Genomic DNA, 13,780 nt, shown 5'->3' with positions numbered 1-13,780 from the left:
ACTGTTTATGTTAGTTTTCGCACTATTCACTTAATTTTTTTTTTTTACTGTTTATATTAGTTATCAATTTCAAAATGCAAATGAAGGCTTAAAATGCAGAGATGAAATAAAGGCATCCCACTGGCCATTTGGATATCCAGATGAGACTTGCTATACAACCTAGATGAGATAGTTTGTATCTTATCTGTATCCAAACCGGGCCTTAAAGTTATTTTGGTTGCTTTCAACATTTATTAGAGTTGCTCTTCAGCAAAACTTCTAATTAAAAGCTTTGCAAAAATAGTCTGTTTGGTTTGGAGTTTGAGAATATAAAAATTATTTTTGACAATTTAATAGATAGATTGTTTTATTAAAAGATATTATTTTATCACAAATATTGTAAATCAATTGTTAGGGTTGTGCATCTGGATACGGATCTGGATAGTTGGGAATATTCAGATTCGTACTTGAATTTTTAATACTGGGCAGATACCCATCCTAGTAAAACCAGTTACAACTCGGGTGGGTATCTGGTTTTAACTCTAATATTTTTAGACTCTAGTTTTTTTACATGCAAAATGGCATTTTGCATGTACAAAAATGACGTCATTTGAAAATAATTTTTTTTTTTAAATAGAACTGGTTAAATAACTGGATCCGATGATATTCGCCTTGATTCACCTATATTTTTGGGTTCTGAATCGGATTGGACTGGGAAAAAATTTCTGTTCAAATACACACACGGATTTTTTTTTTTTTTTTGAAATAAACCTTTGTATTCATTCATTGAACTATAACCTCATTACAAGATTTCTCCCTAACAATGATACTCCTTATACAACCTGGAGTCTCTTCTATCAAAACTAGTTTTTAATATAAATGTAAGGCTTCCTTAGCTAAAACATGAGCTGCCTCATTTGCTTCTCTATACACAAACTTAACACTCCAATTATCTATAACTTTTAACAATTTCTTTGCATCTTCAATGACCCTGCCATAAGTGGAAAAATCCTCTTCCCCTTTATTGACAGCATTCACTATGACTTGAGCATCATCTTCAAACAAAACCTTGTTGAAATTGAGATCTCTACACACTTCCATAGCTTTTCATAAAGCAAGACTTTCGGCCGTTGTAGGATCTATCATAATTATTTTCTATTCTCCAACAGCAACTAAGATTTCCCCTTCCTCATCTCTAATAACCACCCCAAGCCCCACCTTTCTTTGTTCTTTGGACACAATTGCATCCCAATTTGCTTTGACAAAGGACTCTCTTGGTCTCTTGGTTTGCTCCACAAGACAGCCTGCCTTTCTGCTCTTGATTCTTAGATTTGTCTTGTGTTCTGTTGAACCAGTTGCAATACTCTTAACTCTTCTCTAGCAGCTTTTATCACTTGACTAGGACTTTTAAAGATTCCATCAAATATGAACTCATTTATTCTCTACCAAATACTTCTCATAACCATAGTTGTTTCCTCTAAAACTTCTCTGCTTACCTTTTCCACTAATCTGTTCCATAATGCTAATAAATCGACTTCATCTGAATTCCACTTCTATATGGAATTTATTGATTCTAACCATACATATGCTGTTGCTGGATAGAACCAAATTGCATGCATCACTGTTTCGTCTTCATTCTTGCATATTGGACATTTTGAACTTTCTATTATTTTCCTCAAAGACAAATTGTTTCTGATAGCTAATAAATCCTTTCTGCTCTCCACATGAAAAGTTTTACCTTTTCTGGAATATTCAAATCCCACTTCCCCTTCCACCTAATATCCCTTTCTCTGCCCTCTGAACTTTCACCCTTAACTGTCTCTTTTCTGTTCATTTCCATTTGATAAGCACTGCTGACAGAGAATTGCCCTTTCTTTGTTCCTCCCCAAATCATTTTGTCTTCAGAATTCAATTTGCTTATTGGAATGCTGCAAATATAATCCACTTCTTCTTGGTTGAAGATTCTCTCTATCAGTTGCACATCCCATTTCCCTTTAGATATCAACTCACTGACTTTTGCTTCTTTATCCGATATCGAGCAAGGGAATTGAACACAAAAGGATGAGGGTGTTTAAAGTCATTTCTGTGCCCATATCCTTATGCTACTCCCATTTCCAACTCTCCATCTTGGACATTCTTTTAGCAACTTCATTGCTCCCCACACACTCCTCCTTATAAGTGAAGGTCTATGTCCCAACTTAGCATCAAGCAAAGATACTGAGCTGAAATATTTTTTCTTGAAAACCTTGTCTACCATGCTCCCTAGATTCTGTAAGAACCTCTAGCCTTGTTTGGCCAGCAAGGCCATATTGAAACTTTTAAGATCTTTGAATCCCAAACCTCTCATCTCTTTTGATTTTCAATGTTTTTCCCAACTACACTAATGAATACTACTGCTTTTTGACTGGTTGCCCCACCAGAAATTTTCCATTAGTGAATTTAATTTCTTGCATAGACTCTTTGGTAGTTTGAACACACTCATAGTGTATGTTGGAATAGCTTGTAATACTGCCTTGATCAATACCTCCTTGTTTGCTGCAAACAGAAATGAATTTTTCCAATTGCTAATATTTTTCCACACCTTTTCTTTAATACCTCTGAATGTATTGTACTTAGATTTTCGTACTACAGGGGTAAACCCAAATACTTTTCATAACTACCTTTCATGACTGTGCCTCCTAGCTCCATAATTTTCTCTTTTTCTTCTACCCTTGAATTAGAACTGAAAAAAACTGTTGTTTTCTCCTTATTCAAAAACTGTTCAGAAGCTCTTTCATACTTCAGCAATAATTCTTGGATTTTCACCCACTCACCTTCTAATGCTCTTCCAAACAAAATGCAGTCATCTGCAAAAGCAGATGGTTTACACGAGTTCCACTTCTTGCTACAGTTTCTTGTACTACCCTTCAAATCTGACTGGTTTAGCACAACACTGAGTCCCTTAGCACACAAAATGAAAAGATATGGAGATAATAGGTCACCCTGTCTCAGACCTCTCATTGGATAGATCCTTTGCCCTGGTCTTATATTGATTAAAACAAAATAGTTCATAGTAGAAACACATTTCATTATGAGTTTAATCCATTTTCTGCAAAATCTCAATTTCCCCATAACAACCTCTAAATAGCACCACTCAATCTTATCATAGGCTTTAGACATATCAAGCTTAATAGCTATGTTCCCTACTTTGCATTTTTCCCTAGATTTCATGGTATGAAGCACCTCATATGCCACCATAATGTTATCTATTATCAATCTTCCAGGAATAAAGACACTTTGGTTGGGTGAAATTACTGCATTCAAAATTTTTTTCAACCTATTTGCCAAAACTTTTGACATGATCTTATAAGCTACATTGCAGAGGTTGATAGACCTATAATCACTAGCCACTTTTGGATCTTTAACCTTAGGAATGGGTGCAATAAATGTGTGATTCATCGAAGGGATCAAAGAGTTACCATTGAGCCATGATAGAACTGCTTTGCACACTTCATCCCCTACTACATGCCAATGCTTTTGATTAAAGCAAGCCCCAAAACTATCTGGTTCAGGGGATTTCAATGGAGCCATTTGTTTGAGAGCATCCTCGACCTCTACTCTAGTGAAGGTTTAGTTAAACTGTTATTCATCTCATCTGTCACACAAGGCACCACCTCTCTCAAGCAGTCATCAATATCCTCAACACTCGCGTTTGAGGAAGTGAAAAGTTGCTAAAAGTAGTTATTAAACACCTTCTCTACCTTCTCTGGACTGGTCTGCCTCACATTTTGATCATCAAGAATCTGCTTGATAAAATTCTTTTTCCTCCTTTGATTTGCACTATGGAAAAACTTGGTATTTTGATCCCCTAGTTTATACCAGTCCATCTTGGCTCTTTGCCTCCATTTCAAATTTTCCATCTCAAGACAGATCCCTATTCCCTCTTGAATTTTCTTTATCTCCACTATATTGTGACTCCCTTCATTCTCTTGTAATTTTGTGAGCATTTCTGTTTTTTCTTTCAAAATTTTCCTCGTCTTAGACATTATGCCTGCTCCATCTCAAAAGAGCTCCTCTGCTGTCTTCCAACAAATCCTGCAGTGCCACCTCCATATCCCTCCTTGTTGCTCTCACATGCCACACACTTTTTTTATGACTTTCTCACAATCTTCCTCAAGAGACCAGTTGGCCTCATATCTAAATAGCCTCTTCCTCCTCCACTCTTTGGCAGTTTCCTGGTTCATGCATAATAAAATGAGTCTGTGATCTGAGCATCTAGCTGCTAATACCTCTACCCACTCTTCCGTAAACATTCCTTTCCAGCTTAGATTAGCTACTACTCTATCTAGCCTCTCCTTAGTGAAGGTCTCATCCCCATGCTTGTTGTTCCGAGTGAATTTGTCACCTCTCCATCCCAAGTCAAATAGACCTCCATTCTCCAAAGCTTCTCTAAAGTTGGCCATTTGTTTCTCCTGTCTTTGTTTACCCCCCTTTTTCATCATGTGTCACAATTTCGTTGAAATCCCCCACCACACACCAGGCCACCTCATCTGTTGGTCTCAAAGAAACCAACGACTGCCAAGCTTCTGCCCTCAATCTAGTATTAGGCTGCCCAAAGAAACCTGTCAACATCCACCTCTCTTTCCCTTCCTCAATTGTAACCCATGCATTGATATGTCTATTGGAATAGTTTATAATTTCCACTTTAGTAGATTGATCCCAAAGTAACATTAATCCCCCTTTCCTTCCCTTTGGCTCTAACACAAAACAACCCTTACTCCTTACTCTTCTTTTTATTCTATCACATTTCCCACTTCTCAACTTTGTCTCTATTAAGAAGATCACATTTGGCCTCCTCCCTTGGCAAATGGCAAAGGTCTTGAATTGTCCGAGCGTTGCTAAGCCCTTGACAGTTCCAACTGAGTGGTTTCGTAATGATTGGTGGGGCTGTCCACCAACCTCCACCAATATTTGTGATTCATCAAGCACCTCACAAAGTTGTCTTTTACCCTCTTCCTCTCCCTGTCCTCCTCCTTTCATGCACCAACAGGACTAAACAACCTCTTAGATAAGCTTGACACACTATGAGGAATAGTCACACCACTTTGTTCTCTCTCTTCTCTTCCACGCCCCTTTAGAAGGTCCCTTCCCCCTTATCATACTTTTACTATGTTCGACTCCTTTCAATGAGCTCCTCACATCCTCACTCATATGTTCTTGACTTTCTTTTGTATTTTCCTTCATTTCCTCATTTTTTTTTTGCCTCTTGAGTTACAATCTTCCCTACCTCGACTTCTAAATGTACCTTTTTCTCTCCCTGACCTTCCTCCTACTCTTGTAAACTCTTCTTCCTCTTCCATCCTTGCAACTGGTTCCCCCCTCCCCCATAACTAACTTCTTCTCTACTTAGATTTCTTTTGAGCTTTTACTCTCACCTTGTTTGTGTATTTTTGCTCTCACCCCTGCCCTCAGCCAAACGCCAAACTATACCTCCTTCTCACCTTTCCCCTTATAGCCAGCCTCCCCATGAATAATGCAACCACACCTAAAGCAAAAGTGTGGGAGCTTCTCATACTTCATAGGTATCCAAAGAACCTACCCTTTTATTGTGATAGTTCTTCCCCTTGCCAAGGATTCTTTCAAGGCTAGTTCTATTAAGATTCTCAGATAGGACCCCCAACCACTCCCATCATTCTGTGTCTCCACTTCCAGAACCCTGCCAATGGTCTCCTCATAACATCTCCTCTGTCCTTGTTCATGCCTGCTAAAGGTAAATCGTGTAGTTGAACCCACACCTTTCCCTAAAATCCATCTTCTGTGGTGGAATGGACCCATCCAGCTACATTATCACAAAAATCTGGTTGTCAAATAACCATGGCCTTCCCTGCAAAATACGTTGTTTATCAGCTTGATTTGCAAATGTTATCACAAATATATTTGTTCCCACCTCCTGAAACTAGGCTTTTCGACTAATTCTCCACACTTTAACCATTGTTGTTTCAATCACTAGCTTGCTGATACTTCTCTCAACTCAGACCTTCCCAACCAGGCTGCAATCTTCCTTGTTTTTCAACTCCTATGCTATCTCATCCAAATCAATACACTTAGTTTCCTCCTCCGTCAACTTCATATTTTTCCACCGTTTCTCAAGCTCATTCATGTTTTTCCCAACCTTTTTCCCCTTTCTGGCTACTGGTTCTATGACCCTTCTTCCCCTTCCTCATTGACACTCCAGTGTCCACCACCTTCCTGCGACCTTTAGTACTCCCAAACAACTATCATTGAAACCATTATGCACGTCCCTGCACCTCTTTGCCACCTCCAATTCTGTTAGAATATTCGTAGACCCCACTTCACCTCACTCCCCTTCCCGAGAGAAAAGGAGAGAGAGAAGACTCCATTGGTAGGAAGAAATTGACATTGAGACATGTTATTCGATGCACACCCCTATTGGTTGTAGATTAATGCATCACTTCTACAAAGATGAAAAGTAGGGCGAAAAAGAAGTATATTATGATATTTAAAGAAGTATATTATGATATTTCACACTGTTGCAAGCAGTTCAAGCTGGAACACATACAAGAAGTCCCACATACAACAATCTTAGACTTTGCAAGCTCCACGTACTAAAAAAAAAAGTGGGATACTCTATTCTTAAAAAGTTATTTTTCATGTAGATTCCAAATTTATCATTTTTTCAAAGAGTGATCAAAACTTACATAATTTAAGATTATAAATATCATTTCTTTTATGAAAAGAGGGTGAAACGATTATAAAGTTACCAAATACTGAACAAGCTTCCAACTCTTTATTAAACCTCGAGGACAAGTTCTACTTGGAAGCCCGTACATGTTGCCAAGAGTTTGAAGTAGTCATTATTTTCTCCTATCATTTAAAAAGTCTACTAAGGCTACTTTTGGATGCAGAGATAATCTCAGTTGATTTGTGAATAGTAATAAAAAAGTAGTGAATAGTAATAAATATTAGTGAAAAATAGTGAATAGTAATGAGACTACTTCACTTATCAAACACAGCCTTAGAAGTCTTCGTCACTGCTGCTTTCATTTATTAATTTAATTACGCATGTGGGTACAATAGGGAATTAGGAAGGGTTTGAGGGTTAATGTCGTGTCAAGCCATATACATTCAATTATATTGTCAACCAAACATGATCCATTACATTAAATGGGTCAAATCTTCAAACCCTAACAAAATTTTTTAGGTTATTCATCATACTCGAGGAATCTTTATGTTAATCGAATCTTTATTTTAATCCCTTAATTGTTTGGATACTTGATGTAATACCAACCACTTTTTGTCCAGCCTAACCCTTAAGTCCAACCCATGTTAAAAGAGTGAAACAGTGCATTTTCCTAAAGCCCTTACCCCATGTTCCCTTTCTTCTTTACCCATTCTTCTCCATCTGTAATTTATTAGTAATACTATATATAGTCATATAGTGCATAAGTTCCAAACAGTCGCTTTAAAAAAGAATGAGTTCTACTATTAAAAAATTAAATTTTTTTGTGGGTCCTGTATTTATTCATTTTTTTCAAAATGATTACTCAACGCTTGCATACTCACGACTACAACTATTATTACTCGTAATTTATTTCTCCCAGTGTTGACACCTTATTTCTTCATCTCTCTCTCATCATCTCCCTCATAACTACTACAAGCGTTTCTTTTTGGCGCCGACTTCATCACTACGTGTTAATATCGCCAACCGTAACGTCCGAAATTCCTCCGGGGATGCTAAATATTCGAGTGAATGACCAATATTTTGAATACCGTACCGGATGCTGTACCGGTCAAGATACTGGAGCAAAATATTTCGTTACCAATACCGTTTCGTGTACCGTTTCGGAATAGTCGATATATGAATAAATTATATATATAAATTATATTCCAAAATAATAGTCTATATATGAATAAATTATATATAAATACATATATATAAATTATATATTGCCTAGTCTGAATTGGGGGTCAAAAAATAAACTTGTAGTTTGAAAAAATTAAAAAAAAAATTAAATGGTACAGGCCGAAATATAGACCAGTACGACCAGTATTTGAGCCGATAAAAAAAGTATATGATACCTGTACCGGCCCAATGGCCAGTACGGAAAATATCGACCGTACCTACCAGTACGGTACGAGATTAAAAACAATGGAAATGACACGATTTTTCTCCTATAAATAGGCCCGAGTTGAAGCACACCACTCACACACAAACTTCTCCATTCTTGTTTCAAGTTCATGGTTTGGAAGTCTCTATCTCTCGCTTCTAACGATTCCGGTAAACCTCTTTTCTTTAGTTTCTTTTGTTTTAATTTCTTAGTTGTGTGATGAATATGTATGTTAAGATCACTGTATTTTTGTATACTGTTTTAGAAATAATTTTAATGATATATACATGGTTATAAAAATATTTCATACATTGAAGATTGAGGTTTACGTATAGTGCATTTTAGTTGAAGTATTTCTGCTGGGTGTTAATGCAAAGTTGCAGATTGGTTAATGTTTTGAACTCACATTATATATGAAGGTTTTTAGTTCTTTTTTCCCTTATTAATATTTAAGTTACGATTGTGAAGTAAATAGAATCACCCTATTTAGAAAATTTGGGGCTTGATACTTAAATATCTCATAATTTTGTAAATAGTAATGAAATGACTTAAATAAAAATGTTTTATTGAATTTTGAAAAATGAGAGAAAAAGTTAAAGTAAAAATACAAAAGTTAAAAAATTGTTAAAATATAATTTTTATTTTGACGTTTGTAAAAATTGTATTGATTTTTGTGTTTTGTTTTGAAGTTTGTAAGAATTGTATTGATTTTCATGTTTGAATAATGATTGGATAACGATTAGATGAAAAAATTGAAAAATTGAAATTAAAAAGTGTTTTGTTTTTTAGTGATGTTTGAAAATGAAATTATTTGAAAATCTTGAGAATTATAAGAATTCTTATAATGTCCAAACATGCCCATATGTCTCCTTAACTATAAATACAAATGCAAATTAGTTTTCTCATTTCTCACCAAGCTGCTAAAAAGGCGATTTAACTGAAACCCATTCGGTAGAAAGGATGGTGCGACATCTCATGTACATGCCTTAAAACATGCTAAATTTTGCAGTTAAACAGAACTACCAAAGAATAAAAAGTTTAGATATAAGCATCTAAATAAACAACCGTACTTTAAATTTTCGACCTTCGAGCGCACCTTCGAGCGCACCGTACACTGAAGGATTGAGGCTCTTGCAGAACCGGTGACCGCAATGACATGCAATACAAATGATTTCTTCTCCATCATCAGCCTTTAACCCTGGAAACGAAATTACAGTCATTGTAATGGTTAAAAAGAGTCGATATCTAAGAAGAGGATTAAAAAAGGCATGAGCAGCTGAGTCAGCATATCAATTAGCAGAATAGAGATGGAGAGCAAACATATCTTTAGCCATCAATTAAACTCACTTCGCTTTCTCTTTAGACTTTTCCTCTAACTCATCTGTTGTGCTAGAATTCAGAGCTGTCAGCTTCCCAAAAGATTCTTTTGCATCCCCGAAGAAGTCTTTCACTTTATCAAGAACCGTTTTGAGCTCATCTTGCGTTGGCAGCTGAATATTAAATTCAGAAGCATAAAGATACTTAAATCCTTCAGACTCTGTTCTGAGATGAATAAAGAACATATAGCACATGACCTAATAGACCATAACTGTATTTATATTGTAACTAGACTCAAGGTAGTTTGCAATCGTTTTCAGACAGTGAGCTCTCAATCCACCTAAATTTAGTAGGTGTTATACGAAATACACCAAGTCTTTTATGATATTCGAAAATGCACCTAGAGGCCAGTATTTAGAGTGGTCAAAGGAAGCAGTATTGTAGACCCCAACAATCCCTTTTCACGATAATGCTCCCCCAAATCGAACTTAGGATCCATGGCTATGATACCACTTGTCAGATCGTGAGTTGTCAATCTACCCAAAACTAATTGATATTATGGAGGCACATTCAAGTCTTTTATGGCTTTCAACATTACATCCCGCATGCATTTTTCAGAGCATTTACAGGGAGCGGTATTATGGACCCCTGTAATCTTAAATATTAGGCTATTTGCCAATATGAGTATCTGATACTCTAAATTCTAACATCAAGTTATCTAATGACAACATGACATGGAAAAGTAAAATACCAATCCTCACCTCAATAACATCTGTGGTAGAAAGGGCAGCTCTCACATTGCCATTTTCCTGCAGATTCAGTACTCCTACAACTTAAAAGAAGGATGACAAATTTGTTCTCATATATCATAGGGATCCTTCATCATAAGTAGAGGTTATAAACCCATTACCACTATTTTGTAACCATATCTGAAGTCGGTAGCTGTTCGCAATACACGATACTGCTTAAATGCTGTCTTTTGTATCGCCTTCTCATCCTATTGAAATTATACACCAGCTGTCAGTAGGGTGTGAAAAGTTAAAGAAAATATGGTATGGTATCCATGAAATTGATTGGCCATCATATCAGTATGAGATACACAATCTAAACTTCACATTTGGTTAGCTGAAGACAGAATCTTTAAGAGTCATTCTTGGCGGCAGTGGTAGGGAAGTTCCCAACAAAGCATCATATAGTTCCAAACACAAAGCTGTGTAACAAAGCAAAACATGTAACATTGGTGTGCACTACTCGTTCGTTGATACATGACCGAAGAGAGTGGCACTTGACAATAAAACCAGACATGACAAAATTTGGGCAAGCTTCCCCAGATACAGAGTCAGTGCACTTCTTTCTTGATGGAAAATATATTAATAATCACAATGGTAAATTACAAATACACCACAAGGAATATATGAAAGAAAACGATACAAGAGCAAAGCAGCATCCCCCCCCCCCCCCCCCCCCCCCAAAAAAAAAAAAAAAAAAAAAAAAAAAAAAAACCAAAAAAACCTCAGTGAAGACTGAACTTACACGGTAAATAACTGCCGCAAGATTTCTAGCAAGTGTATCTTTGTATATGTATTTCCCCAGAAAGTTATCCTTGGCAGCAACCATGATTTTGGCAGTGGTGCCACCTGTAATTAGGCTAAGCGGATACCAAAGATAAACCTGTACAAATAGCCAGAACTTCAAGATATGCTCATTTAATATGAAATATTATTCGAGTTCTGAAATTTTTATAAAAAAGACATGAAAATCTAAGAACTAAAATGTCAATGGTAACAAACCAATGGCCCAGATTCCATTGCCGGCTACCTCTGACTGGGGCAGAAATTAAAAACAACCAAAGTACGAAACCCCACAAGCACATCAAACTTGCTTACATGCAGAAAAGCACTGTAATGAAACATTTAGCATTATGATGGAACATTTATTGGAAGATAAAGTAAATAACAAGATTGTTTGTGTACACAGAAACATATAATAAAGGAGACTCCTTGCAACAATAACAGCCAATTTCTTAGTTCACAATCACACAGACCATCATAGAGAATAAGATCAAAGTGGGTTTACTTTCAAGAAATCATTTCTAGCTGCCAGCTTCAGAAAATTAACACTCCGGAAAAGGGGATTAAAATGTATAGAATAACTTCCGCTCACTTGAGCATATTAGTTGGGAAGTTATGAAAAAGAACAAGAAAATGTCCATTGGCTTCCCAAAATAGAACTCTCTATTTTCCATAGAGTATTGTCAGCATCCAAAAAGAGATTAAAAGAAAGAGTGATTAAGATAAAGGGAAAGACAAAGAGAAAACACATTAGCTATACGAATGAAGATGACAAATCTGGGGTTGCCGTCGTCTTCTATTTTGGGCAAGGAAGGAGGCGGCTGCCTCTGAAACTGACGAGCTTGCATTCCTTTCCTTCCCTTCGCTTGAACCACCAACACGTGCTTCTGCCTCTGCTGAGGCTGCTGGGTCGTTCTCCTAGAAGAACAGAGTGAATGCTTGACTAACCCATCTTCAATTGTCCTCGAACTCGATAAGGGAAGCCGAATCAGCGCGTTCAGAGACATACCCACCTCCATTTCTCACTTTCTGCAACTCAACCTTCGATATGTTTTCCTTGTATTGCGAGGTGGATTGGGGGTGCAAATCATCGCGTTCAATGAATGTCCGAGGGGATCTTATCCACTCTAGCCCCGAGTTCTCACAGGGAATGGAGTGGGACACACGGAGATTTAGCAGTCATACACGTGGCTGATGGTAGGGCCAAAAATTGTGGTCCCACAAGGAGTTCGACCAATGCCTCACGGAGCCCATTTTACTGGATGCAAGTCCACGCGGGCAAAATGATCAGAGATTCGGAGCCAGTGTGAGTTACACAACCACGCCTTACAATTTCTTCTTTCTCATTCTAAAATAGAGGGCGATTAATTAATATTTAAAATTAATTAATGCTTTGATCACAAGATGTTTAATAAATATAAACTCATAAGGGTTGAGCGACCCTTCTCTCTCTCAAGGAAAAACTCTCTCCCTCCTCTCTGAACTTTTCTCAACTCACCCCTTCTTCTCTATCCGATTTTTCTTTTCGTATAATGTTTAGTTTTTATCTTGTATTTTTAAAAGTTAAATAGAGAAATGATTTGTACAAGCTCTAAATAGACAAGTTTCATACAAGCCTTTATAAAAAAGTGAACCCCACTTTAAAAAAATGTAAAAAAACTATTATTTATTAATGGGACCCATTATTTTATAAAAGGCTTGTATGAGACTTGTCTATTTGAGGCTTCTATCTAGCATTACTCAGTTAAATAAGGGAGAATCGCCGACTTAAGTCCATCCGATGACAATTAACCTACACATGCCCTATTTTGGTGTTGCACAGTCACCGATCTTCAAGATCACCAAACGCAGTGCCAAACGAAGTGGCGCGTAGCCCGCACGCGCATGTTGAAGTTTTCGGAGGTGTCTACATGTGGCTCCCACACACTACCGGGGAGCCCTCTGTCGACGCAACCCTCGGCATTTTTGAGACCTGTGACTCCAGGACTTTAGCTTTCCTCCCAGAGTAGAGCATGCCTTGCACACGCCACTGCCGCCTCTTTGTATTCTGTTTTTTTTTTTTTTTTTTTGTAGTGTTTTCTTATTTTTTTGTAGTGTTTGTACAAAATAAAAAATAAAAAACATCGTACCCTCGGACCTTAGTCCGATGGGAAGGTCCCCCCTCCGCTTAGCCAGTGTTTTGGTGGGGTTTGGCACTCCCTACTTCACTTAGTCGGGGTAGAGGTTGTGTTACTGGGTTCTATTATCTCTGTCATGGACAGAGTTGTGCTATCTCTTAGAATTAGGCCTTTAGAGACCTGTCATTTGGACTAGACTATGTTAGTCACGGAAGTATGCTAGGAAGCTATTAACATTGTAACTGACTTGTTTTCAAGTCAACTTTGTAATGTCATCTATTAATGAATGAATGTGCTCCATTTTAATTTCAAATATATATATATAAACTTATAAATTGATATAGTTTAATGTGATATGTCCAATTATAAAATTAATTTTATTATAAAGTAGATCTGACATATCTCACGTTAACTTGTAATTTTACTTTTGTGAAATTTCATTATGATTGTAGCACACATCTTTAAAATTAAGTACAACTTTTTTTCTATTTTACTGAAGTAAAAACATCAAATTCATTAGATGTAAAATTTTGCTATTTTAATCCAACTAATTGAACTGGCCCTAATGAAAGAGGATGAAATAAAAAAATACACCTAGAGAAAGGATGACAATAATAATAATAATAATAATAATAATAATAATAATAATAATAAATATGATCATATTTATTTGAAATTGTTGAGATGA

The 13,780-nt window shown here is 36.7% G+C and overlaps 1 protein-coding gene across 2 annotated transcripts; it reads right to left on the bottom strand.

Annotated features, from left to right (window-relative positions):
- Window positions 1–9,005: 9,005 nt before the first annotated feature.
- LOC121255963 (protein HHL1, chloroplastic) lies at window positions 9,006–12,111 on the bottom strand. Of its 2 annotated transcripts, XM_041156530.1 has the most exons (6): window positions 11,725–12,111; window positions 10,938–11,075; window positions 10,315–10,401; window positions 10,166–10,213; window positions 9,435–9,577; window positions 9,006–9,285 (listed from the first exon to the last, which is right to left on the bottom strand). In XM_041156530.1, exons 1-6 carry the CDS (start codon window positions 11,992–11,994, stop codon window positions 9,273–9,275), a joined length of 699 nt encoding a protein of 232 aa, XP_041012464.1. In that variant the 5' UTR covers window positions 11,995–12,111; the 3' UTR covers window positions 9,006–9,272. The 2 variants fall into 2 exon arrangements, with proteins under 2 accessions (XP_041012464.1, XP_041012465.1); XM_041156531.1 differs by lacking the exon at window positions 9,006–9,285 and having other exon boundaries at window positions 9,431–9,577; window positions 11,725–12,082.
- Between the last annotated feature and the right edge of the window lie 1,669 nt (window positions 12,112–13,780).

This window comes from Juglans microcarpa x Juglans regia, chromosome 3D, assembly GCF_004785595.1.
Source record: "Juglans microcarpa x Juglans regia isolate MS1-56 chromosome 3D, Jm3101_v1.0, whole genome shotgun sequence".
Taxonomy (NCBI): Eukaryota; Viridiplantae; Streptophyta; class Magnoliopsida; order Fagales; family Juglandaceae; genus Juglans; species Juglans microcarpa x Juglans regia.
The sequence above is the reverse complement of the archived record's forward strand: the minus strand, read 5'-3'. Positions and strand labels throughout refer to the sequence as shown.

What these genes read in the sequence shown, in the direction of transcription:
- LOC121255963 (XM_041156530.1), bottom strand. Translation starts at nt 11,994, where the DNA reads ATGGAGGTGGGTATGTCTCTGAACGCGCTGATTCGGCTTCCCTTATCG. An exon ending in TCTTCATTCGTATAGCTAAT is followed by an intron (nt 11,076 to 11,724) that starts GTGTTTTCTCTT and finishes CTATTTGTACAG; the next exon opens with GTTTATCTTTGGTATCCGCT. An exon ending in CTACCACAGATGTTATTGAG is followed by an intron (nt 9,578 to 10,165) that starts GTGAGGATTGGT and finishes TTTAATATTCAG; the next exon opens with CTGCCAACGCAAGATGAGCT.